The 24,046-nt window shown below is 43.9% G+C and overlaps 2 protein-coding genes across 2 annotated transcripts in view; both read left to right on the top strand.

The window, feature by feature from the left end:
• LOC139931008 (band 4.1-like protein 3) overlaps nt 1–18,261 on the top strand; it is a 48,469-nt gene extending 30,208 nt beyond the window's left edge. Inside the window, exons 12-28 of the mRNA XM_078287953.1 lie at nt 42–139; nt 764–939; nt 1,584–1,789; nt 2,310–2,894; nt 4,326–4,379; nt 4,899–4,934; nt 5,449–5,514; nt 6,618–6,803; nt 7,551–7,613; nt 8,153–8,839; nt 9,739–9,786; nt 10,003–10,073; nt 11,853–11,943; nt 12,514–12,612; nt 13,644–13,724; nt 14,168–14,283; nt 17,182–18,261. Coding sequence (XP_078144079.1) covers nt 42–139; nt 764–939; nt 1,584–1,789; nt 2,310–2,894; nt 4,326–4,379; nt 4,899–4,934; nt 5,449–5,514; nt 6,618–6,803; nt 7,551–7,613; nt 8,153–8,839; nt 9,739–9,786; nt 10,003–10,073; nt 11,853–11,943; nt 12,514–12,612; nt 13,644–13,724; nt 14,168–14,278 — 2,658 coding nt within the window. The 3' untranslated portion in view covers nt 14,279–14,283; nt 17,182–18,261. The remainder of the gene's footprint in view (nt 1–41; nt 140–763; nt 940–1,583; nt 1,790–2,309; nt 2,895–4,325; nt 4,380–4,898; nt 4,935–5,448; nt 5,515–6,617; nt 6,804–7,550; nt 7,614–8,152; nt 8,840–9,738; nt 9,787–10,002; nt 10,074–11,852; nt 11,944–12,513; nt 12,613–13,643; nt 13,725–14,167; nt 14,284–17,181) is intronic.
• Nucleotides 18,262–20,874: 2,613 nt separating this feature from the next.
• LOC139930997 (zinc finger and BTB domain-containing protein 14-like) lies at nt 20,875–23,646 on the top strand. The gene is made up of 2 exons (XM_071924360.2): nt 20,875–20,966; nt 21,599–23,646. The coding sequence occupies exon 2, from the start codon at nt 21,622–21,624 to the stop codon at nt 22,792–22,794; it is 1,173 nt and encodes a 390-aa protein (XP_071780461.1). The 5' UTR covers nt 20,875–20,966; nt 21,599–21,621; the 3' UTR covers nt 22,795–23,646.
• The last annotated feature ends 400 nt before the right edge of the window (nt 23,647–24,046 follow it).

Here is a 24,046-nt window from a genome sequence, read left to right on the forward strand (position 1 = left end):
GTGAGATTGTGATTTTTGCCGTGTTTTCACCTGTCTTGCAGTTTGAGCAGTTTGAAAGTACGATCGGTTTCAAGCTTCCAAATCATCGCGCCGCCAAGAGGCTCTGGAAGGTCTGCGTCGAGCACCACACCTTCTTCAGGTAAGAAATACCAGAAGGCCTATGACTTATATGAAACAGCTGTTCAAGCTGCACTAGGGAAGATTTTTTTATCTAAAAATACACCCGACTTATCAGCCTAAATCACAAAGTGGGGCTGCCCTATTTGTTGTGTCGCCCTATTTGCCAAATGGTCACTGGTGGGAAATCTTCTCTGCCCACAGGAATTGAAAATATGAAACTTAAGAGCAAAATACAAAACTATCTTCTTAACAGCAGAGAGCGCTCCATCCAGACAAAGCAGCTTGACTCACAAACATGAGACATTTTGCTTTCTCATCTCTTTAGTATCTTTTGGTATAAAGCATCACAGACCTCCCAGGTTGGTAAACATGAGTGTGCTGTGTGCAGTTTAGTGACATCACCTTACATGATTTCTATTTTTCAAGCAGTTACCTTTCATTGCCATTTGGAGCCCTAACCCAGTCTGCAAAGTTACCTAGTGCAGCTTTAAGCAAAAACGGTCCCCCTTGGGCTATTTCACGCAGCCAGCCCAACGGTAATAGATCTCCAGGGAGTCTTCCAATAAGGAGAAGCTTAGTGGCATACCTTAAATCTGTGTTTTATTCCTGGTTTGATTAATGTGAGCGCTTGTAACCGTGGCAGGCTCGTATCCCCCGAGGCTCCCCCGAAGAAGTTCCTGGGCCTCGGCTCCAAGTTCCGCTACAGCGGCAGAACACAGGCTCAGACCCGCAGGGCCAGCTCCCAGATCATCAGACCCGCTCCCTTCTTCGAACGCTCTTCCAGCAAACGCTACAACATGTCCCGCAGCTTAGATGGAGGTAAGGAGCGGACCTGTGTTTTGATGAATGGCCTTGGATTTAGTTTCTGTTGTCCAGTTTGTTTTGAGGTGGGATATTTTATCACCGTCAAAAATTCTTCATTTTACATATGCAAATTAAATTAAGCAGCCCACCTGTGCTAATAGAGACATACAGTATTGGAAGTGCTCTGCAAATTTTACTTGTTTTGTTTTGTTTGTCTTTTCTGAGCGGGTGAAAAAACTTGCTCTAATTGCAGTAAATCACCGGTAGTTTTTGTGAGTAGAAATTATGGCAAAATCCCTTTTTTAGGATTGCAAATTAGTTTATTGTTCTCTTGAATAACTAATTTCTTCTCAAAGGAAGAAAAATGTGTTTTCCACCTGAAAGCTGGCAAAGCTGAAAATTCTGGCACATTTATTCACATCTGCAGCGACATGGCCACAATAGGCATCATAATGGCAATGTGCCGTTGCTATTCAAAATCAAATCCTTTTGTCCCGAAAAATGAAAAGCTCAAATTTTTTATAGCATTTAGAATAACTCAAATTTTTTCTTGTTAGGTGTTGAAAACAGGCCATTTTGTTCTCTGTGAATGCCTGACTTTAAATAAATTCACACTGATTCCAGTTCATTGCATCTGCGTTTGTCTCTTGGTCCTCCAGCCCCCATCATGGAGAACCATGAGACCCTCATGAAGGACAGTGCTGCTGATGCGGCAGCTAAAGTCATTTCCAAGGGAGACCTCATCACCACGGTAACGCCAGAGAAGAAGGCAGAGGAAGAGAAGGCGGAGCAGGAGGACGCCCAGATGCCCGCTGAAGGGACATCAGAACCCGCCCCCTCCACCCCGCTCAGACACGACACCAAGGTAAACACTTTCAGCTCAGTCACCGCTGCTGTGTTTGAGTTGGATAAAAGAACCTTTCAGAGGCTTGGATGGGTGTTTTTTTTTATTTTGGTTCAAAGAACTTTGTATTTTGTACAAACATGCCTTGATTGTTGAAGATGCTTCTTGTTGGTGGTTACACACTCAGAGGGAATGGTGCATTTTTTTCTCAGTAGCTGCTGCGTGACTTGTCTTTTGCAAGTCCTTTTTAGAAGATTCTTTTCTTTTCTTTCTTTTTTTTCTCCCTTAATGGACTGTATTGCTGTTGAGAATAATATCCCAGATGCTTTCAGCTTACCCACTGCAGTAGACTAGGCCTAAGTGCTTCTCGTCTTGTGTGCGCTTTACTAATTAGCTTTTCTTTTCTTGTCCTTCCTTTGACCCCACACTATACTTGTGTGCACTCATGCGTATTCGCCCCCTGCCCCTTTGCTCCTCTCCATTTACACGCATCTCATCCCTTCCCTTCATCCCCGCTTCCCATCATCCCTCACCCCATCAGTGCTCACCTTGTGTATACTCGTCCGACCCCCTCCGCTCAGAGCTCTCGCTCCCCTCGTCCCCCGTTTCATCTACTAAAGTGCGTCGGCGGCGCAGGGAGAACGCGCGCAAACGGGCCTCGTCGGTCAGTCCGGCCAAGAGCAGCGCCGGGTGCCGCCGCCGGCAAGCTCGCGCCGACCGCAAGGCCGCGCTGCTGGAGGAGCAAGCCCTGCTGCTCTCAGCCCGCAAGCAGAGGCTGGAGCAGGGCAAAGGCCGCGGCGGCACCCTCTTCTCCTTCTCCCTGCACCTGCCCGACCTGTCCTCCATCCTGGATGAGGACGGCTACATCACCTTCCCCGACCTGTCAGAGATGCGCTTCCTCCCCGAATGTGCGCAGCACTTCCTGCCCATCAAGTCGCCTTCGCTCATCCCCTGCTTCCTCTTCATCTTCTTCTTCCTGCTCTCCACCTCCTTCTCTGTCCCCTACGCCCTCACCCTCTCCTTCCCCCTGGCGCTGTGCCTCTGCTACCTGGAGCCCAAGGCAGCCTCCCTGACCGCCTCCATAGCCCAGGGCTTCCATGACCATGACAGTTCAGAGGAAGAGGAGGTGTGTGTGCGCGTACGCCTGTGTGTTCCAATTCCCGCCTCTGGCTTAGAATGACAGTTCATTATAACAGTTAACCCCTTATCCTGTCCTGTATCTCGCTCTGCTGTTTCTACCAGTCCAGAGCCGACCTGGAGACTGTGTGTGTCCCAGTGTCTGTCAGTTCTCCTACTTTCAGAACCTCATCTCTGCCTGGTCACATTCTCATCCTGTAGACTGCATCCCCATCAGCATCACGAGTACACAGAGATGAACATGCAAGTCTCACCATTTCTTAATTGATGGATTGGCTTGTATCTGCTCCACCTTAACGAGAGGGTTAGACACAAACAATGAGTGCCACTGGGGAGTGATTTACTCACATTGAAGTCAAGTTCAGCTTCTTGTTGATAGTCTTTACCAGTTTAGTTTTTAGCAGCCTCACTAACAAATAGCTGTGGAACAATATCACCATCATGCTGCAATGGAAAAAAAATCCCTCATACAAATATTTAAATACTGTGCGTTTGTTAGAGATTATGGGGATTTGAAGAAGTCACCTATCCTCATTCAGTTACTAATCCTTCACCAAACCCCTTATTTAAGGACATTATAGCTTTGTGCCTAACCCATCTCAGTGTTATCATCTACATTCACAGCTTTATAGTGTAGACTGCTACAAGATCAACACCAGCTGCATGGAAACACTTCCACATACATCTGTGCCCTCATTCAGTCAGTCAGTCTCTCTGCGTTGCTATCTGCCTCAAGCAAAGCAGCACAAAGTACGATAAATCATTTAAATTGTACTTGTGCTCCAGAAAGCCCCTCAGCTTTTTAGGGAAGCAGCTTAGAGTGCTAAGTTGTGATTTTTCCCTCAAGCAACACTCTTTTGAATTACAAATGGCGGCAGTGTAATGTATATTGTAATGCAGAGAGACTGTGAAAGTTTAAAACATCCAGATCATCCTGTCATCCTGCATGGTGAAGAGGGGGGGCCTGAAAGTCAGGTTACTGTTCATCACCCAAATCAGCAAATCAAATTATTGTATATCCAGAGTTGTATGTTTACATAGTGACAACACAGCTAATGTGTTACCTACCTGGACTGGATTTCAATGAATATAGAACAGGATGTAGCCTTTCCAAATCCAAGGCGAACTCTATGATATTATGCTTAAATGTTAAAGTGACTGACCGAAGGTTTCAACTTCCTCTGAGTCTGTTTTGCTTGCTTACTATTCTTTTGCCTTTTTGTTCTTTTGCTAACCTTAATCTTTGGTGTTGTCTGATACTGTGAAGCTTACAAAAACAACCAGTACATTTCCATTCTTTCCATTTGTGGTTATGAGGAGTCTCTGTTGAGAAGTGATGCATTTTCAAACGTTCACAAGCTGGGTTCTCTCGTTTTCTTGCTTGCCGATCGGAATGGTTTTGGTCTGTTCGACAAAGCAGACTGACAGCGAACAAACTGACTTTGCCTTTGATGGAGAGACGACCGCCACAGAGGTTTGTACATCGAGGAAAGCCTCAAGAGTTTAAGGCATGAGAGAAGAAGTGGTGGAAAAGAGAAGTAAAGTGATGCTGAATCATAGGTGGAATGTTTATTTTAAAACATTTGAAAGGATTTATATATAATGAAGTCCTGCATGTGAAGCATGCAATGCATCTTGTTTGTACTGTTGACCCTTTAGTTTTTGGTCCCCTTAATATAAAGTGCATACACTTAAAACTTAATATACACAATGCTTTTCTCTCACAAGTTTTCTATTGTCACCCTGTCTCTGCAATTTCCTACATGTCACTACGTCTTTCCCACTGCCCACATTACATTTTCTTCTTATACTCCTCTCCTATACTGTTCTTCTCTTTTTCTACACACCACCCTTCCCCTCTCTTATCTCTGTTTCTTATTGCGCTCTCTCTCTCTCCCCCTTTGCCCGTCTTGCCCTCTGTGTCTTATCTCTTTTATCGGTGCTTCTCCTTGTCTCACGCCGTCTCTGTGCTCTCCTCTTTACTTGCTGTCAGTCGGAGGCAGAGGAAGACTCTGAGATGCGGACTCAGGTACGCTGGGCTCGCTTCATGGCCCAGCTCACTGCATCACACCACCGCCGGATGCACTGAGCTACCCAGACGCCATCAGTCACGTTGTGCCGTCATTCCGCTTTGCCTTTGCCTGCTGCTGTTGACACACACTCACACGCCACACACCGGACTGACCATCCAGTCACCCCTGAATTCACTTCACAGACTGCTGCAAAGCTGTCGCTGCTTCTAAACATACCATTCCAGCTCATTTCTCAAGTGCTTTTCTTTGTAAATGGTGGAATGATTTTAAGGTTTCTGTTGCTGCACCTTATGTTTAACAATCAAATGGATTGTACGGTATGCAGGGTTTTTCTTTTTTTTTTTATCCATTTGTGGTACAATAACTCTGCAGTGAGTTGACTTTTGACCATCATGTCATTCACAGCCATAGAAGACAAAGCTCCCGATCTCTCCCAATGAAACATAATCAATTTAACATGGCATAGCAAACTTAAACTGACAATTCCTCTCCCCTCTTTTGTCTTTACAGTATAGTTTCATAAGACGAGTAAAAGGGGAGAACGTTTTTATCAGGCATAGTAATCTGATGCTAGAGGTTGGTAAGAGAACGATGCATGATCTAAATATGCATGCAGGTACTTTGATATGAAGAATCCTAACTGGACTGCTGTCAAATAAGTCTAACTCACCAGTAGCTCTGTCAGTATTGGATACTTTTTCTGGACTTCCCGTGTGGATTGGAGATAATATCTACCATAACAGAGTGACTTTACTGTGAGCAACCAAACTCATTTGTGTGAGTGATAAAGAAATAACAAATGGATCGGATTAAGTCAAGGTTTGCAGAGGTTCTCAAATTCTAACAAGAATTGGGAGTGTTGTACTAAACATAAAACTATGCATGAAACCATTTATTTTCATTGAATTAAGCTCGTCCTAAATGCTGCCTTAGCATTTAAGCACAAGCTACTGTATTTGTTAACAGCCACCACATGGATGGACCTTTTGCCATTATTTTGCTGTATATGCAAGCCATAAATGTACACCGCTGCACAGGTAGCCTGCACAGCCTCTCAAAACAGGCCCACGAACTGTGTAAAGAATCAGGAGGTGTAGGATGCAGTTGATTTAGGTCTGCATCAGCTGACGTTTCAGGTTTAGACCTTTTCCTCAGAAATATACTACCAGTCAAAAGTTTGGACACACCTGATTGAATGTACTATGTTTTTCATTAACTTAAAGCCATTTTGATCTAAAGGCTTATGCTTAAATGCTTGAAATTTGTTTTTAGATAAATATAAATAGTGAAGTTGATGCCTATGTATGAATTTCTTTCCAAAGCCTTTGCCTTTCTATCAAGGAAAAGGGCGGCTACTTTAAAGAATCTAAAATATAAGAGTTTTTATTTGCTTAACACTTTTTTGGTCACTGCATAATTCAATTTGTGTTATTTCATAGTTTTGATGTCTTTACTATTATTTTAAAATGTGAAAATTAGTAAAATAAAGAATAATGCGTGTTTCCAAACTTTTGACTGGTAGTGTAGTATCAACTGCATTCTACGCCTCCCGACTTTTCCCCCCCACCATTATTCATTGGATGTGCAAGCTACCGTTGCATACTTAAAGCATGGCCGCCGTTCCCTCCGCGCCGCCCCTGGCCTCATCTCCCTGTATCGTGGTTGATCGGCTCCCGCAGGACACCGAGCCGCCCGACGAGCTGGTCAAGCACCAGAGCAACATCAGCGAACTGAAGCGCTCCTTCCTGGAGACGGGCGACAGCACCCCAGGCATGACGGAGTGGGAGAAGAGACTCTCCTCGTCTCCCGCCCGCTCACCGAAAGCAGACGAGGCACCCATGATAGAGCCGCTGCACCCGCAGGATGTAAGCTGCTTTCCACGGCAGGCTAATTAACGGCATGTGTGTGTGGAGCATGACATCACCGAGGAGTCTCATACACACACGCTAGCACATTCACACGCAGGATACACCAGAAGCATTTTTGTAATGAGAGATATTTTATATTCATTATGGGTCTAGGGCAGAATATTTTATATTCAGAATCAGCCTTGTGCGGTATATTTTATATTCCAGATGGGTCTTGTGCATATTATAAGAGAATATGGGCACTTTGATATAGGAAATTAATCTGTGTAAAGTCATTCAGAGTTTGTGCGTGAATAAAATTGCACATTTTAATCCAGTGAGTCTGTGTGTCTCTCTGCCAATATTGCTTTATGTCTTCACTGTATCTCATCAGCAGCTGATTGACATATTAATAATTTGTCTGGGTAATGGATGGTGCAGTCATTAATCAGTAATATGATTGTGTGCTGGAGTTAGGAGTAGTTTTATCAAACTTTCTCATCCTGTCCTTTGTGTGTGTTGTGCAACATAATCTGATGAGATCATGCAGGATGAATGAGCGGCACTAATTACAGTCTTTGAAGACGAGTCACTAACATCAAAAGAGTCTGACTGACTGAAATGAAAAAGATGCTGATTCTCTGGAGGAGCTTTGGGATACAGATCTCCTTCATGGGAACTTGCAGCCATGGCAACACTGGACATGTCCTTTCTATTATCTGTCTCGTTCTGAATGACACCTTTTTTTTTTTTTTTTTTCTGCAGACTAAAGATGAGCAGCCTATGGGAGATGAGACAAAGAAGGAACTGGAAGCTAATGCCACTGAGGTAAACTGCTGCTAATTTGTTTGTCACACTTAAACCTGAGCTTGTTTGTGTATCGCTGTGTGTTTCTCTTTGTATTTGTATCTACAGAGCTCCATACATATCTGGACATTGGCACAGTGTTTTTGATTTTTTGGATCTTATTACTTTGGATGTGAAAGAGCACAATTACTGAGGTAGAAGTTCAGATTTTCAGCTTTAATTTAAGTTGTATTCATGCATGTCAGGTAAAAAACTATACTCCTTTTTGGATATGGTTCCTCCTTTTGTAAAAGTCATATCTATGTAAAGTATCACACGTTGCACCATTCACAGTTCTATGAGAGGTAGTTCTGCAATCTGTGCAGGGAAAAGAGGTTAAGATGCATCAAACAGTGCATCTTTGTCCACATACATATCAAGCCCACTATAAGTGTGTGTCTTTTATATATGTAGTTTCTCTTGAGCTCAGTTATACTGTGTATTGGCTGTCTCTACCACTTAATCCCCTCTTGTGTATTAACTTGAACAACCTAGTGTCAATAAGCCAAGTGTCTCCCCAGGCGGCAGGATATGTGGTGAAATACGTGGTGGATAGTAACATAACAGACGGGGCCACCTCCTCCGGGCCGCACGGCATCAGTCTGTCCACCACCATGGACGACGATGTCTTCATGGACGGGACCCTCAGGGAGGAGGGGAAGACCCCCGACTCCCAGGACGAGCTGTCGGAGAGGTCTGTGGTAAAGATCAGCCCCGGAGCCGTCAGACAGGAGGTGTCCCAGGCCATCAGCGACAAGAGAGGGACGCTCATCATCCTGAAGGAGGCGGAGGACAAGATGGACACCGATGGTGGAGAGGTGGACACTCCTACTGAGAAAGGAGAGACTGTTGTCTCTGAGGAGTTCCTCTCTGCCTCTGAAGAGAAAGATGTACCAACCATCGTAGAAGACACAGCTGTTGGGATAGACGCCAAGACAAGTCCGAAGATGGAGACCAAAAAGTTTGACATGACAAAAGGGATTGGCTCGCCAAAGAAGGCCATGGCTCCATGGGTTTCTGAGGTGGTGCAGGGGTCAGAGGTCACCTGCGTGTCAACAAAGGAAGTGAAGGAGATGAAGACCTTTGAAGGGGTCCAACAGAAAGCCGAAATCTTCACCTTTGAGGACTTCCAGACTGAGCAATCAAAGTCGAGCCTGACCACATCTCAGATTACTGTTACTGAATCCTCAACTACATCCTTAGCAGTGGTACTGTATGACAAAAAAAAACCAACCTGGTTTTGGCTACCTCCCTCCACATCCCCACCACCACCACCACCACCCGCAGCCTAATCCCCATTACCTTCCCCTCCAGCAGTAGCCAAACCAGTTTAACAACAATGTAATCAACCGCTCTGCATGGCTAATGGTCCCCAAACACCAAGTGTTTACTCTTACACTTGCCAAACCGCAGGTTTCTGTTGCAGTCAAGCGCTCTGCTTCTTTTTGATACAAGTGTTTTGGGTTCTTTTTTTTTTGTTTTGTTTGTTGACAGCTAAAACAGCTTACCTTACCTTAGCAGCTGGCTCCAACAGTTGATAAGGAAGGAAAAGGGGGGGGGGGGGTGGGGTCTTGTTTGTTTTTACTGTTTTGCTCAGCAGCGCCATCCTTTCTTTCAGCTCTGTTATCAGTCCCCCCCTAAAGCAGTGACTTCATAGCCCTGGCTCGGTGCCACCGCTGCAGCTTTCCCCACCTCACTCTCCAAAATCCCCTGTGCCTCTGTAACAAGTCAGCTAACAGGAAAAAAAATTGTATGGGTCTAGTTGAAAAGAGATTTTCAAGTGTTCTTAACTAACAGTTTTTCAAATACAGATTTACTGGAAATTTGCTCTTGGTAGCTACAATAATTCTAAAACCGGATTTTCGTTTGAGGTTTTAGGATTTGTTCAACTTGGTATTAATGTCAATGGATTTAATAGGATTCTTAGTACACAATAGAATGTGTACCATACCCATACAATCCAATATTTATTTTTATTTTCCTCTCCATCTTTTTCCACATTCTCTCTATTTGCTCTTTGTCTGGTGTTCACTGTGTGTCTATTTTGACTGTCCTCTCTTTTTCTTCCTTTCTTTCTGTCTGTCCCTCCGTCCTTCTGTCTCATCAGTCTACACTGGGATGGGTCTCCTCTTCTCTGAGTCCCACCTCACAAAAGGTGACCACTCCCTTTCAGAATAAGGCACTGCAGTGGTGCTGGTTTACATGAAAATCTAAGTTGTTTTCTACCTATTACATGTAATTCTATCTGGTTGTTGTATACAGTAAAAGACATAACTGCTTTCCTCTTAACAGGTGTGATGTGAGGCTACCTTGTGCTGTATGATTTTTTTTTTTTTAATGCAAAAACTAATGGGACTATTATCATTCACAGACATCAGCTGAGCCAGAGGACGAGGCGGGGGTTGCCACGGCGACAGAGGCAGCGCCAGCCGAGTCGACAGGGCCTACGGTGAATATCCCGACCACAGAGGCTGCAAAGGCCGAGCCGCTGCACACTGCAGCGGAGGAGCTAGAGCTCACAGCCAAAACAGTGTCTGCAGAGGTGAAGCTAGGCTGCGCTGTAGTGTTCGAGATGGGAGTGAATGAACAGACGCCGGAGGGTATTAGTGAGAGTAGCATAGGAGATAGCCCAGCTGACTCTGTTGTTTGTGAAAGAATTGGTGTTCCAGGTGCGGCGCTATCAGGAGGGCGAGTTCAACAGTGTGCATCTGTGGAGTCGGCAGCGGAAATGCAGCTGATAGGAGCGACGGAGGAGGTAGATGATAGCCTGCCTGCTGATAATGCCTTGCCAGAGTCTGCAGTAAGGCAAAGTGAGGAGGTAGTGGATGAGGAGGGAAAGGATGCAGGTGCGGAGGGGGAGGCGGTGACAGTCAAAGACGAAGATGAATGTTCCAGATTCACCGTCGAGCCTGTATACACCACAAACACAGAAGATTGTGGAGGAGAAGAAGAGGAGCTGCCTTCACCAGAGGAGGAAGACTACCAAGAGGAAGCAGGGGAGAGCGGTTTGGATCGGGAAGTAGCATTATCCACAGATGTAAAAGTCACCAAAGAGAGAGAGCACACAGAGGTAGATGGCAAGAGAGTCCAGTTCTCCACTGAGGTGCAGTACTTCAAGGGAGAAATGTTTCCCACAGAGTTAGAAGATGCCATTGAGGAGGTGGAGGAAGAGGGAGAACATTGTTCACTGGCAGACCTTCAGCGTGCAGAGGATGAAGAACAAAGGAGCTTTCCAGACAGCTCAAAACGTTTGCCCTATGAAAAAGAGAAATACCACTATGCACAGGTAGACAGCTCAGAAGATGAACTGGAGAGAACAGAGGAGGAAGAGAGAGAGGGAAAGGAAGAAGAACAGATACAGGAGCAGGAGGAAGAACTGAATTTGAGACAAGCAGAAAACTGTGGCGGTGAAAAGATTGCGGAACAAGTGAGAGAAGAGCTTATGGCACCAGAGAAAGAAGAAGAAGCAGAGGAAGAAGAAGTAGACCAGACTGAAGTATTGAAGGAAGAGGAAGTAAACGAACACGACCAGAAGTCCAGCTTACAAGAAGTGCCTCAGACTGAGCCGAGCGCCCCAGAGGCCCCGCTCACCCACGCACCTCCAGCCCTGCCTCAGTCGGAGGTAACCCTACCCCAGCTCCAGGGCCTCAGCCTGGGCCGCGTAACCTCACCACTCCCTTCCCCTCTGGCCCCACGCAATCTGCCACTAATAATCAAGGGGCAAAACTCAAAACCAAAAGCATGGACTTCCGTCTCAACTTGCTAACTTCACTGTTTGTCGCTGAGCAGATCAGGGAGCCTATGAAATGGTGCACACACACTTGATGGAAACCTTGTGATTTGCATTCTCCTCATGGTCGTTTCCAGTACACTGCTTCAGTTTCCTCTCCTTCACTGGATTAGGGACCCTAATGCATGACTGCATGCTTGTTTAGAGATTTAAGCCCTTAAATGATTGTCATTGGCTTAGTTTATGAGCATGTGGCATTTATTTGTGTCAATTTGATTACATTTGCAAACGGTGCTGTGGAGGCGGGGGCTATTTTAAGAACAAAGCCGCACAACAGAGCACACCTACCACAAGGTTGTGATTTTCAGGCACACAACACCTAATTTATCTTTGGAGAACTAGAGCATCCATCGTTCTGGTAGTGCGGTTATGCTCTTGAACGCATTTTTTCACGCCCTTTTCGTTTCTTTTTGCACCCATCTGTCCCAGAGTCCTGAAGCCGTGCAACAGGACGAGCTGTGTACCAAAGAGGTGCCTGTGATCCACACAGAGACAAAAACCATCACCTATGAGTCTGCAGAGGTACATATGACCTATATACTTCAAGAAAATGTAATGTTACCACCAGACATCAAAACTATGAAATAACACAAATGGAATTATGCAGTGACCAAAAAAGTGTTAAACAAATCAAAACTATCTTATATTTTAGATTCTTTAAAGTAGCCGCCCTTTGCCTTGATGGAAAGGCAAAGGCTTTGGAAAGAAATTCATACATAGGCATCAACTTCACTATTTGTCTAAGAAACAAATTTCAAGCATTTAAGCATAAGCCTTTAGATCAAAATGGCTTCAAGATAATGAAAAACACAGTACATTCAATCAGGTGTGTCCAAACCTTTTGACTGGTAGTGTATATACTCCAAAAAATGTAATATCACCCTAACTTTGAGCCTTTTACTGCCTACTGGACAATTTTGAAAGATGCAAGAAAGTGCTTGAAGAAGGCTACGGCTGTTTGATTTGACCAGTAATGTTGAGATTAAAAAAAAAATCTATTTTAGTATGTAGTTTGATTGTTTTTCTATTATGTGCTTTTAAGTGTTCAAAACTTGAACGTCCTTTCACAACGGAGTGTCTGATTATCAACAGGTCGACACCAACGGTGACGCAGACCCCGGGGTGCTGCTGAGCGCTCAGACCATCACCTCGGAAACCACCAGCACCACCATGACCACACACATCACAAAGGTCAGGGTTCGTCAGCTGTCCCTCTCGCCTCTAAGCTCTTACAGCCTATACATGTCTACAGTAGAGTAATGCAGCTGTATAAATGTGTAATGTTCCCCCTCCCAGTTTGAACCTTTCTCTGCTTGCTGCCCAATTTGAAACATGTAAAGAAGTGGGGACAGGAACAGGAGTCTGTGTAGTACGGGGATACGCATCATTACACACTCCTGGCCCGGGGAAAATGGCAACGCGGTCTCATGTTGCTTTTGCCGCAAAGATATCATCCCCCTCTCTGACCTACATTTCTAGAGGTTTTCAGTAACATTTTATAGCTCACGACATGTATTAGCACAGAGGTCCTAGCAAACATGAAAGCAGCGCTGCACACGCTGCACACTAGGAGCACATTTCAACCAGCAGGAGGGGGGTGGATGGTGAACCAGATTTTAATGCCTGAAATACTAACGCTAGCACATTTGTGCAGAAATGTTAAAGCTGCACAAGGCAATTTCACATGTTTGCGGCTCCATGTCAGTGAGAGGTAACTGTTTTTAAAAAATTTACCTCAAAAAAGATAAAGAAACAAAATCACGTAATGTGATGTCAGTAAACTACACACAGCACGCTCTTGTTTACCAACCTGGCTGGTCTGTGATCAGTTTATACCAAAGGAAACCAAAGAGATGAGAGAGGCAAAAGATCAGAGTCCAGCTTTCTCTGGATGGAGTACTTTCTGCACTGCTGTTGAGGAGACAGTTTGTATTTCACTCGTTAGTTTCAATAAGTCCCTTCCTGTGGGTGGAGAACTGGACATACAAACACCAGATTTGGGCAAAACATGGCGAATCTGTGCGGTTTCAATTAGTGGGGATGGGAAACTCTTCTCTGTTGCAGCCCCACGTGATTTCGGCTGATAAGACGGTTGTGTTTTTACAGAAAATTGTGCTTAGTGTAGCTTTATGGTTATGACCAGAATTAATGTTTATTGCCATAGGCGAGGTTTGTGTGTATATATTAATTTAACAGTCGTCTTTCTGTTCTTTGTTGGTCAGACGGTGAAAGGAGGAATATCAGAGACGAGAATCGAGAAAAGGATTGTCATCACAGGAGATGCAGACATCGACCATGACCAGGTCTCTGCATAGTTTATCTTACAATCTTCCTCTATATTGTTTAATCTTGTTTTTCTCTCCACCCTCCTTCCTCCCGTCCCGTCTTTCTCTCTCTCTTTATACTGTCAATGATTGGATTTGTACAATGACCATGAAAAAGTAAAACGCTGAACAGTGACCTTGTCCCCCTGCAGGCCCTTCACTTATCTGTTCCCCGCACAATAATAGGCTCATAGCCATGTGATGCAGAGCGGCTTAGCATGTGACATTTTACAGAGTCTCTTTAACTTGTGGTGTGACTTTAACAAGTATTGCAAGTATTACAAATGTAACTAATAGTGGCTTCCGTGTTGGCATATTTACTTACAATCCGACATTCCCACTCCCCCACCTCCCTACCCACCTCCCACCCCGTTCTCTGTCTCCCCCTGGTGGCCCCTCCTGGCACTGCACCCTGTGTGTAGGCTCTGGCTCAGGCCATAAAGGAGGCTAAAGAACAGCATCCTGACATGTCAGTGACCAAAGTAGTGGTACATAAAGAGACAGAGATCACGCCAGAGGAGGGGGAGGACTGACCCAGGTAAGAGAATGAGGTCCCAGTCCCGGTCTGGTCTGGTCTGGTCTGGTCTGGTTTTGGTCGGGCTGAGCTTGCAAGCTGGTCTCCGTTCTCGGCATGCTGCTTTCCCATCAGTACTTCCTCTCACTGGTACAGACAGCTGTGCATCTGTAGCACTAACAGCCAATGCATCATGCTGTCATCATCCCAGCCCCGCTACCCCAGCAGGGAAAAGTCGACTTGTGCGTGTGTGTGTGTGCACAGACCAGATATTATAGTCTCCACTCATAATGACAAGGCTGAAAACCCTTTACAGTAATGCTTCTGGCAGTCTCATGCAATCACTTGTAATGTGGTTGCAACACTCCCCCCTGCTGGAGAGAGCAAGGCTGCTGTGTGTACTTGTAGCTCGATGTTAATGATGATGTCCCTAAATTACTTAACCCAGCACAGACCTTTCTAGTTTATTTAGATGACAGTTTATAATTAAGAAATCAAAACTGCAATACTGACTGACTGGCAATTTCCAAAAGATGTTTGAGACTGCCTCCTAAACTAGATAAACTGGAATGGAATTGGAAACAATCTTTCATTGTATTCAAATCAAGCAAATCTAAATCTAACCGAGCATTAGTATTTTCATTGCTCCCACTAAAGTTTGATTCTTAATTTCACAAGTACAGAAAAAGACATTACGGCGAAAAAGCTGTGTCCACATGTAGTGCGTATTACAATAGCAATATTCAGCAAGCAAAATTGCAAGAACAATGTTTTGTCAACATTGTGTAGCCTCACAATAGGCACCGTCAGTGACGAGTGATTAAATACCAGCTGAACCAGCTCTGCTTCTTGCTGCAGCTCTCTGTTTGTGGTTGCCAAGTCGCCCATATTGACTGAAATCTGATCTTGTGTATACACAGATGCGCTTTAGGCTATCTTTAAGGTCTATTTTCCACTTAACTCTTGCAATACAAATACCCTAACCTCTTTTTCTGGCTACTGTTATCCGGTGATGTACTGGTAAATAGAAAAGGCGGATAGAATATTACCTCCAATCTGATCATCATGAGGTATAAACACCAGTATAAAAAAAAATCTTAAGTTTTCAGAAAAACATTTATTTATACTGTGTTGCTCAAAAACCCCATGCTCAAACAACTTGCATCAGTTTGATACTAATTCCTCTTAATTTACACTCTGAATTTTACTCGGTAAAGATTTATCTCAGACTAAAAAGATTGGTAAACTCTATTTTCCTGCTGTGATCCAAAGCACCTTACATTACTATGAGTGCGTACATTTTCAGCCACAGTGGGAATCGAAACCCCTAATCCTGCCAGCAGTAGTCCCATGCTCTAGTGTAGAAGTATAGAAACCAATCATGTAATCGCTCTAGTAATGATAGCTGTGTAGCGGCCCAGCAGGACACATTCCATAGTAAGAAATGTTCGAGGACAAGTTACATCCTTGAAACCTAAGAACAATGTTTCCACGATATATATCTACACATTCTTTAAAACTATTTTCTATAATGAGACTTGCACACCAAGCATTCACTCCCAGTCTGTGTGTCTGTCTGTGTGTGGGGGGGGGGGAGGAAATAGGTCAGAGGTTCTTGTTGCAATGTTTTCTACCAACTTTGCAAACACAGCCATTTGTGTTTCAACTTGTCTGCTGTCAGTATCGTGAGGGTTATGACGGGCGCGGATCGAGCCTCTCATTCCATTCTGCTGGCCGCTTTAACCCCGCCTCCCTTTCCTCTCTCACTTTGTCCCTGGAAACTCTCTTTAGCTGAACTTTTTCTAAATCACCTTTTGGCGCTCTAGCTTATTATTTCATTAGCCCTTTGAATGAAATGGCCCCCCCGAGGCACAGGGTTTGGGATGAGTGTGCGTGCATGTGTGTACTTGCGTGACTCACCAGATGGGAATGGCTGGCTTTGTTTTCCGCGGCCTTGCCCTCAGCCCCGCGTGCAGCTCTGTCTTACGTCTGCCTGCCAGTACGGCTGCTTCTGAGTAGCACTATTAACCTTCTACTAAATGTTTTTTTTGTGGTCTTTTGGATGCTCGTCTCTTTCCACTGTAGATACACACAGAGCGGTGGGGCAAAGCTTGTGCAAAAGTAAGAAAAAATGTATGGGACTAGCTGTGTCCACAGTTTGGAGAATCCCATTCAAACCTCACCTTTTTAGATTGAGAGGGACTATTTTGTAGGGATGGGACGATATATCGAAATTCAATATATCGCAATACAAAAATGCGACAATACGTTTTATTCTGCTGTAGTAATCACAAATGAGACAGCTTGCCCAACACAATTTAACAAGCTCGCCATCCAAATTATATTATTTGTACTTTGTAATGGCATTTCTAAATTATTGTTTACATTCTAGCGAGCCAGTGCCATTGCTAGAAAGACTTGTGGCTCAGAAATAAACAGAATTCTGCACAGCCAGACTTTGTTGTCATTGAACTTTTATTTATTACATCCTAACGTATTGTATCAAATTGTGAAGCTCATATCGTGTATCGAATTGAATCGTGAGATAAGTATATCGTCCCATCCCTACTGTTTTGTATTTTTGTTAGCCAGCTATGACACTAGCCTTGTGGACTTTTATATATTGCTGGTCTTCGCTGTCAACAGAATGTAAAATGGCAGGAATTGATAACTTTGCAGTGCTAACAGGAGCATTGCTAGCAAGTTGGCTGTAGCCAGCAAATACCCAAGTAAGCCTGTGTGTATCTACATGCATTTTTGTAACTTGTGGTCCTCACTGCATCTGTTTCGGGGGGCAAAACACCGCCGTAAACCTTTTGGCCCCAGTGCTACACTGTAAGGCATGGTGTACTATGGCAGTGAAGGTTCAGAAGTGATGAAATATGCAGTATGTACTAGCTGCTGTTTTCTCTGCTCCTCTAGGAATAAGGCTGAGGGCTGTTTTCTATTCAAGGACTCAACCTCCCAACATCCGACACCCAGGACTCCACATGTACCGCCGGGACTCTCAGAAGACTAGACGGCTCCTACTCTCCAGATGCTGCAGCTCGCCACTAGTCCCACCCATCACCTGCGAAAAAAATGCATTTTGCATGAGAAGGACGCAATGTTGCATTATCAAATAATGGCAAGATTAAACAGAAAATTGTACGATTAAAAAAAAAAAACGGTTCTCGATCCATCTGCACGCTCAATCCCTGTGTGTGCAGCAAGCAAACCTTTTACTTTCACTGCCTTATGACTTTGATGCGTTTTTATGATTACCGAGAATAATTATTGTAGCAAACGTTTTATTTATGAAATAAAGCCATCACTCCAAAAACCTAAAATTGCTGTAGGCTGTATATGTTAGAGCAAACACTATTTAACCTTGCTGTAGAAGTGCCAACCTCATTGCCAGCAAGCATCGCCTCACTCACTCCAACAGCTCAATGATTTTCCGTCAGATGCCACTGCAGAAATCAATACGGCCCAGTACTGTACATACCTAAGCTTTACTAGAAGAAAAGCAAATTATATCTTTCACAAATGATTTTGTCATGTCTACTTGAATTGCTTTTTCCTTTATGATCATATCAGTATTTTATTTTTTTTTCTCACCAATTGATTCCACCACTGCAACATTTTTGTTTTTTTTGAGAAGGTGAAACGTAGTCTGTTTTGGGGAACTCCAAAGATTTCTGTGCAAGAAACTGGTTTTTGTGTGCCTGAGGCCTTGCAGGCCTTGAATGTTTCTGAGGGTTGATGATTGGCTGCAGCAGAAGCAGAAGTCCCAGGTTGTGTGACTGTGTCCAGACGAGATGCAAAGCCAAGAGCGATCTGTCAAACCCCTGAACATGTCAGCTACATGCCTCCCTCATCTGTTCAAACTGTATCTGAATAACCAAGTATCGTTCATGTACAGCGATGTTTCCTCAAAATGGTGAAATAAAAGTGGCAAATGCATTAATTTTAATTTTTGTCATTTTCTTTTCAAATAAAATATTGACCATATTACTGAAATTTGTGTGATTAGTGGACCTATTATTGAGATTTTACATCTTCAACACTGTTATGGAGTCAATATTTCAGTAAATACATTAGGTTGTAATGTTTGATAAAGAAAACTTTATTAATTTAACAAGAGGATGTTTGTGTTATAGGCTACTTCCCTGTTATTAATACACAGGATGCACTGTAACTATCCCTTGTGTTATATTTAATCAAAAATATTAATAAGCTTAATGATAATCTATCCGGCTTTAGTAGGCTATACGCAACACGACTGCACTCTGAACTCGTTAAACAAATTGGATCATAAACTTGATAGCCTCTGAACTACCATTAATGTGGAATGCCCAATTTAGGATTCCACATTCGGGTTTTAAACGTTAAATTCATTAAACTTTATTTATCCCCACAGGGCAATTTTCATTGCAAGCATGGAGACATAGGCTACATTAACAAATACGCTATACAGTAGGTTACATATCGGCCTAAGCAATAAAACCTATAACCGCGACAAAAACGGCAATTTCATCTACCCTCGAACCCTCAAATCGGGACTTGAGCGAGGTTTAATAAAAATCTTCTCTTGAAGGATAAATATTGGGAGGGAAAATACCTATTTGTACTGGGAGAGGGTTCAAACTGTAACGCCAATAGCCGATCTATTATTGAATAAGCTGTGACCCTAAATACTTAATTGATTCATTAAGAGGAGGACCCTAGGGCTAATTAAAGCCGCATTTTTATGGCTACAGATAATTAAGCTTGCATAGAGGCCTGTTTGTCCGAGGCCCCACCCCTTTAAATAAGTGCATGTGTGCCGAGAGAAGGAAAAGTGAAGAGCTCTCACTCTGTCACTATATTTGGGTACCAGAAACGTCAAAGCAAAGCTCGACGGATGTATTCACGTTATGTAAAATTTACAAGATGTAAATTATTGTTGCAGATAACTATCCTTAAAAACATCTAAAGTTTACCAAAGTACTGTTAACATTCAGAGCTAAAAAATGTGCATTTTGTGATGAGTTGTTGAGAATAATAACACGGTTTTAGGTCTATACCAGATCAGTCACTATGGCAACAGTGTTATGCATGGGGAAGAAGCTAGGATTTATTTAATTATTATTAATTTACAGCATTTAACTTATATGCTTACACCATCTCTTTTCTGAGGGAAAATTGCAGAACACATGCGAGTGTCAAACCTTGTGCAAATTAAGGTGGACCAACGTTGATTTATTTATTTTTATTTTTTTTTTTTTTTTTGCCACAGTGTTGTGGACATTAAGTGGCAGGTCTATCAGTCAATTAAAGGTAAGACGCTTCACTCCTCTGTACCTGAGCACAAGCAAACATCATCACGGTTTACAGCACTCATTTTCTACAAGTCATTTATGTTGTTTATTAAGCATTATCTAACTAATAAAAGGAAGTAATAGTTGTGGAAAAATTAAATGTATCTATCCTCTAACTTGTATGCAAATGGTTTCACATTACATCACAAAATGCAAGAGCTATCTCCAGTGTAATTAGAATGGACTGCTGCAATACATTAGATATAGAAAAAGAGCTGCATTTGTTTCCATAAAGCTGGCGGTATACTTTACTGCAGAAATTAAATTTGTCTGGTTCGAATAAAGAAAAAGGCATATTGCACAGAAAGCTAAGCATTGCATTGGCAATGCATTGACAGGCTTGCTGGCCAAACTAGTGGAAATTGCAACCATTTCCCAATCATCTGCAGTTGGTCTAAAATATTACATGATTGTGTTGCATTGCAGAAAAGCATCTCAATGGCTGACTGGCTCTGTCATGGCTGTAAACAAACAATACAAAGCCACAGCGAGTAGGTTATACCCACATTTGCATGCAGCGACAATTTTGGGCATACTTCATTTCAGATATAGCGCTGCCTTAACAATCAGCTATCAGCAATCAGTAGCCTACTTATGTCCACAGCACAGCCACTGTCCTCCATATGGTAACTAACTTTTTACTGGTTCTTTCTCTGTTTTCATTCTAGTTGTTGTTATGAATGTCTTGAATTGTCACCTGCCTACGTACCATGAACCCTCTGTTTTCCATCTTTGTTGTGTACTTTTTAAATGAAATCGTGAGTTTGGGAATAAAAATGTAAAATGATAATTGTTATTTTTTCATCCCAAACAACTGCATGATCATTGTAATTAAACTATCTGGAACTCACAAAATGCTAACATGGTTCTGTACAAGAAAGGAGTCATGTTAGCATTTTGAGACTTCAAGAAATAAACATTTCAATAACCATGCAGTTGTTTGACAGCTGTGAAAAGATTGTGAGCAATTAACAAAACCATATTGCACATAAATTACTAGAACTCAGAAAAAGCAACCACAGATTTTTGTTGTTGTTTTGTTTTGTAGCATGAGCCTTGACTTTGTGGGCGTGGCCATTTGAAAGTCACGCAATGTCATCGCCACGAAAGCGGCCGCGTGACTGCACAGACAGACTCTCTCTCTCTCTCTCGCTCTCTCCTCGTTTACTACCGAGTGATTCATCTTCTCGGACATAGACGATCTGTGGGCAGTGCGTGCTCCCGTGCTGTAGGTGGCAGCAGAACAATGCAGCATTTCCTGTGGAGTCCAACAGTCACAACAAGAGGAGGAAGAGGAAAAACGACAGCTCTGGATCGTCGTCGACTGCCTTGCGTGACAACACCAGGATCGCGTTCAGGCTTCGGGTATTAACATTTCTATTCACTATTTGTCGCTCGGAAAGGGCGTAGTTAGCGACACGATACGTTTTGGGCTTTTGTTCACTAGTGCAGCGCTGTCTTCTTTGCTATTTCTGAAGTGCTTAAAGACACCGAAACATGCCAATGGAGGCTTGCTGACCAAAATGGCTGGGCGCAGTGAAATGTGAAATATTCTTGCTAAGGTTATCCTTTCTGCACGCAACGCGACTGTCACGCAAACGCGGGGATAAAACCGCGTATCTGCGTGGCGGACAGCGAAGCGTTTTTGTACGTTTGTGTGTAATTTTTATGTCAGCATTATCGCGGGTTTTAACGCTGTAGGGCCTTTTTTTTTTCCAAAGGATTTCTGCATGAGTGATTTAGCCACTTTTGTTTACTTTATGTGTTTTCGACGCTTATCTGTCATCGGGTGTTTTAACAGTAACTAGTTTGCTTTATTTTTCTGTGTTTGCATTCTTCCTGAAAGTGACGGGGTGTTGCGTTGTCAATCTGTATAAATTATCATAATAAGCATGCAAATTGTGTCAGCGCTCCACCCCTCTGTTTTGCAGGTGACTAACATGCCCGATTTTGTTGTAAATCGAAACGCTTGACCATTCGCTGTTTTCTGCTCCCAGGTTGCTCCTATTTGACCTGCAACATGTCTGACTTACTGAGATATATCGACTATGACCACAAAGCCACCTTCCTGAAGATGCTGAACCAGCAGAGGATGGAGGGTGAGCACTGTGATGTGGTGGTGGTGGTGGAAAACATTGAATTCAGGGCTCACCGCTGTGTCTTGGCAGCCTGCAGCAACTACTTCAAAAAGCTCTTCAAGAAGCAGAGCGACGAGGACAACTCCATCGTGGAGCTGGACTTCATCCGCTCCGACATCTTCGAAGAGGTGCTCAACTACATGTACACGGCCAGGCTCGCCGTGAGGAAGAAGGACATCAACATGATGATGTCGTCCGGGCAAATCCTGGGCATCAACTTCCTGGACAACCTGTGCACCCAGAAACGCGAGCTGACCAACATGAAGACCCGGGAAAACCAGGCGCCGGGCGACCACGGCATGAGAGCCCAGGACGCCATCCTGAAGGAGCTGGCCATGGAGGAGGTGAGGAAGAACAGCTTCTACGACCAGGGGATGGACGGCATGGGCCCGGGCGGCTCGCACGTCTCCCAGCCCCACAACTACAGCACTAACATGGGCAAAGACCCGCACGGCCACGGCTGGGGCTCCTCCTCCTCCAGCGACATGAAGCTGGAGTACCTGCTGTACGGCCACCGCGACCACGGCTCCTGCCAGGGGCCCGGCGGGAAGCCCATGGACCACAACGCCAAAAAGGAGAGGCTGCTGACCGCCAACAGGCCCTACGGCTGCGAGCACTGCCCCAAAGCCTTCACCACCGCCGCCCACCTCAAGGAGCACCTGAAGATCCACTCCGGGTTCAAGCCGCACCGCTGCGTGGTGTGCGGCAAGGCCTTCATCAGAGGCCCCGACCTGAAGAGGCACGAGAGGGTCCACAGCAACGAGAGGCCCTTCGGGTGCCAAATGTGCGAAAAGGCCTTCAAGCACAAGTCCCACCTGAAAGACCACGAGCGGCAGCACCGGGGCGAGCGGCCGTTCAACTGCGGCTCCTGCGACAAAGCCTTCATCAAAGCGTCGGATCTGAAGCGCCACTGGAACACCATGCACAGCGGCAACCCGCGCAGACAGATGTCGCTGTCCCCCGCCGCCTCCCAGCAGGGCCAGGCGGACGCCACGGACCAGAGAGACTGGAAAATGGAGACCGGGCCACACTCGCATAACTCTGGGGACTGTTGAGCCTGCAAACACACCAAACATCAACACACACTGACATGGCAAACACACGACGACACGGTAAACACACACATAACGTGCACGACACTCACCCAGCCGCAGACATATGTATACACACCGACACAACCACAACCCTGTGACAGGCTGCGTAGCCGTAAATCACACGGACAATGATCGGAGTGAGTAACGAGAGATCATAGCATGTTCATAAGACTGTGGGGCTGTATTATTATTCTAAAGAGTTATGTCAAAACGATGTTTTCTTTTGCCTGTAAAATCATGTAAATGTTTAGTTCACTCTACTATACGTATATTTTTCACAAAGCATCGTTGCTATCTAGACTGGGGGTTCTCATAACATTATTCTCTTTTACTTTTATGGAATATGTAACATTTAAATGTTTTGTTTAACCTTTACTGGATTTTAAGGAGATAAAAGAGAGAGAAAGAGAGAGAGATGAGCGAGAGAGAGAGAGGAAAAAAAAAGATTTTCTGCATAACATTTGTTGCGTTGAGTATATTCATGTGGATGTTTTTAATGGATGTGTTTAGTTGTATTGATTGATATTACACTGTAAGAGTAAGAGTCACCATTTTGCATTTGACACAGATGATACCAAAGTCTTGGGCCTTTGATGGATTGTCTTTAAGAGGCTGTCCTGCCCAAGCAACCGGCCAACTAGATTTACTGTTATACAGTATAACTGTCATCCAGCTATCAACAGTTAATGATAGATGTCTGTATATACTGTAGCTTAGTTTGTTGCACAATTAGAGTACAGAATAATGAAATATGCACATATAACATTGTCCTACTCCTACACTTTGACAATAAACACCATTTGCTGTGTTTTATTGTTTTTTCCAAAGTTTGGTTTTGTTTGAGAGAGTTCGGTACTCAGGCTTTGTGTCCAGTAGACACATCATGTACTTATTATTATTATTCATCAGTGGAGTGAGGTGTGCCACGCCCAAATCAATCTCAAGCTGATCTGTGGGAATTACAGGGTTTCAAAGCTGTGATCAATACCATCAGCTGTTGCCACATAGATTAAACTGGTCAAATTCTGAGGATTTTGCTTGGCCTTGGATGAAGTGCATCTAAAAAAAACAAGATTATAGGCTGCAATTTCCATTTGAGCTCAGAATCCTATGTGACCTATAGTGGTAAGAAGTCCATTAGAATAAATCAGCTGCAAAACAGAAAGTAGGATTTTGTAGTGAGTTACCAACAGGAGCTTGGTTATCATGTAAT

Source organism: Centroberyx gerrardi, chromosome 13 (genome assembly GCF_048128805.1).
Source record: "Centroberyx gerrardi isolate f3 chromosome 13, fCenGer3.hap1.cur.20231027, whole genome shotgun sequence".
NCBI lineage: Eukaryota > Metazoa > Chordata > Actinopteri > Beryciformes > Berycidae > Centroberyx > Centroberyx gerrardi.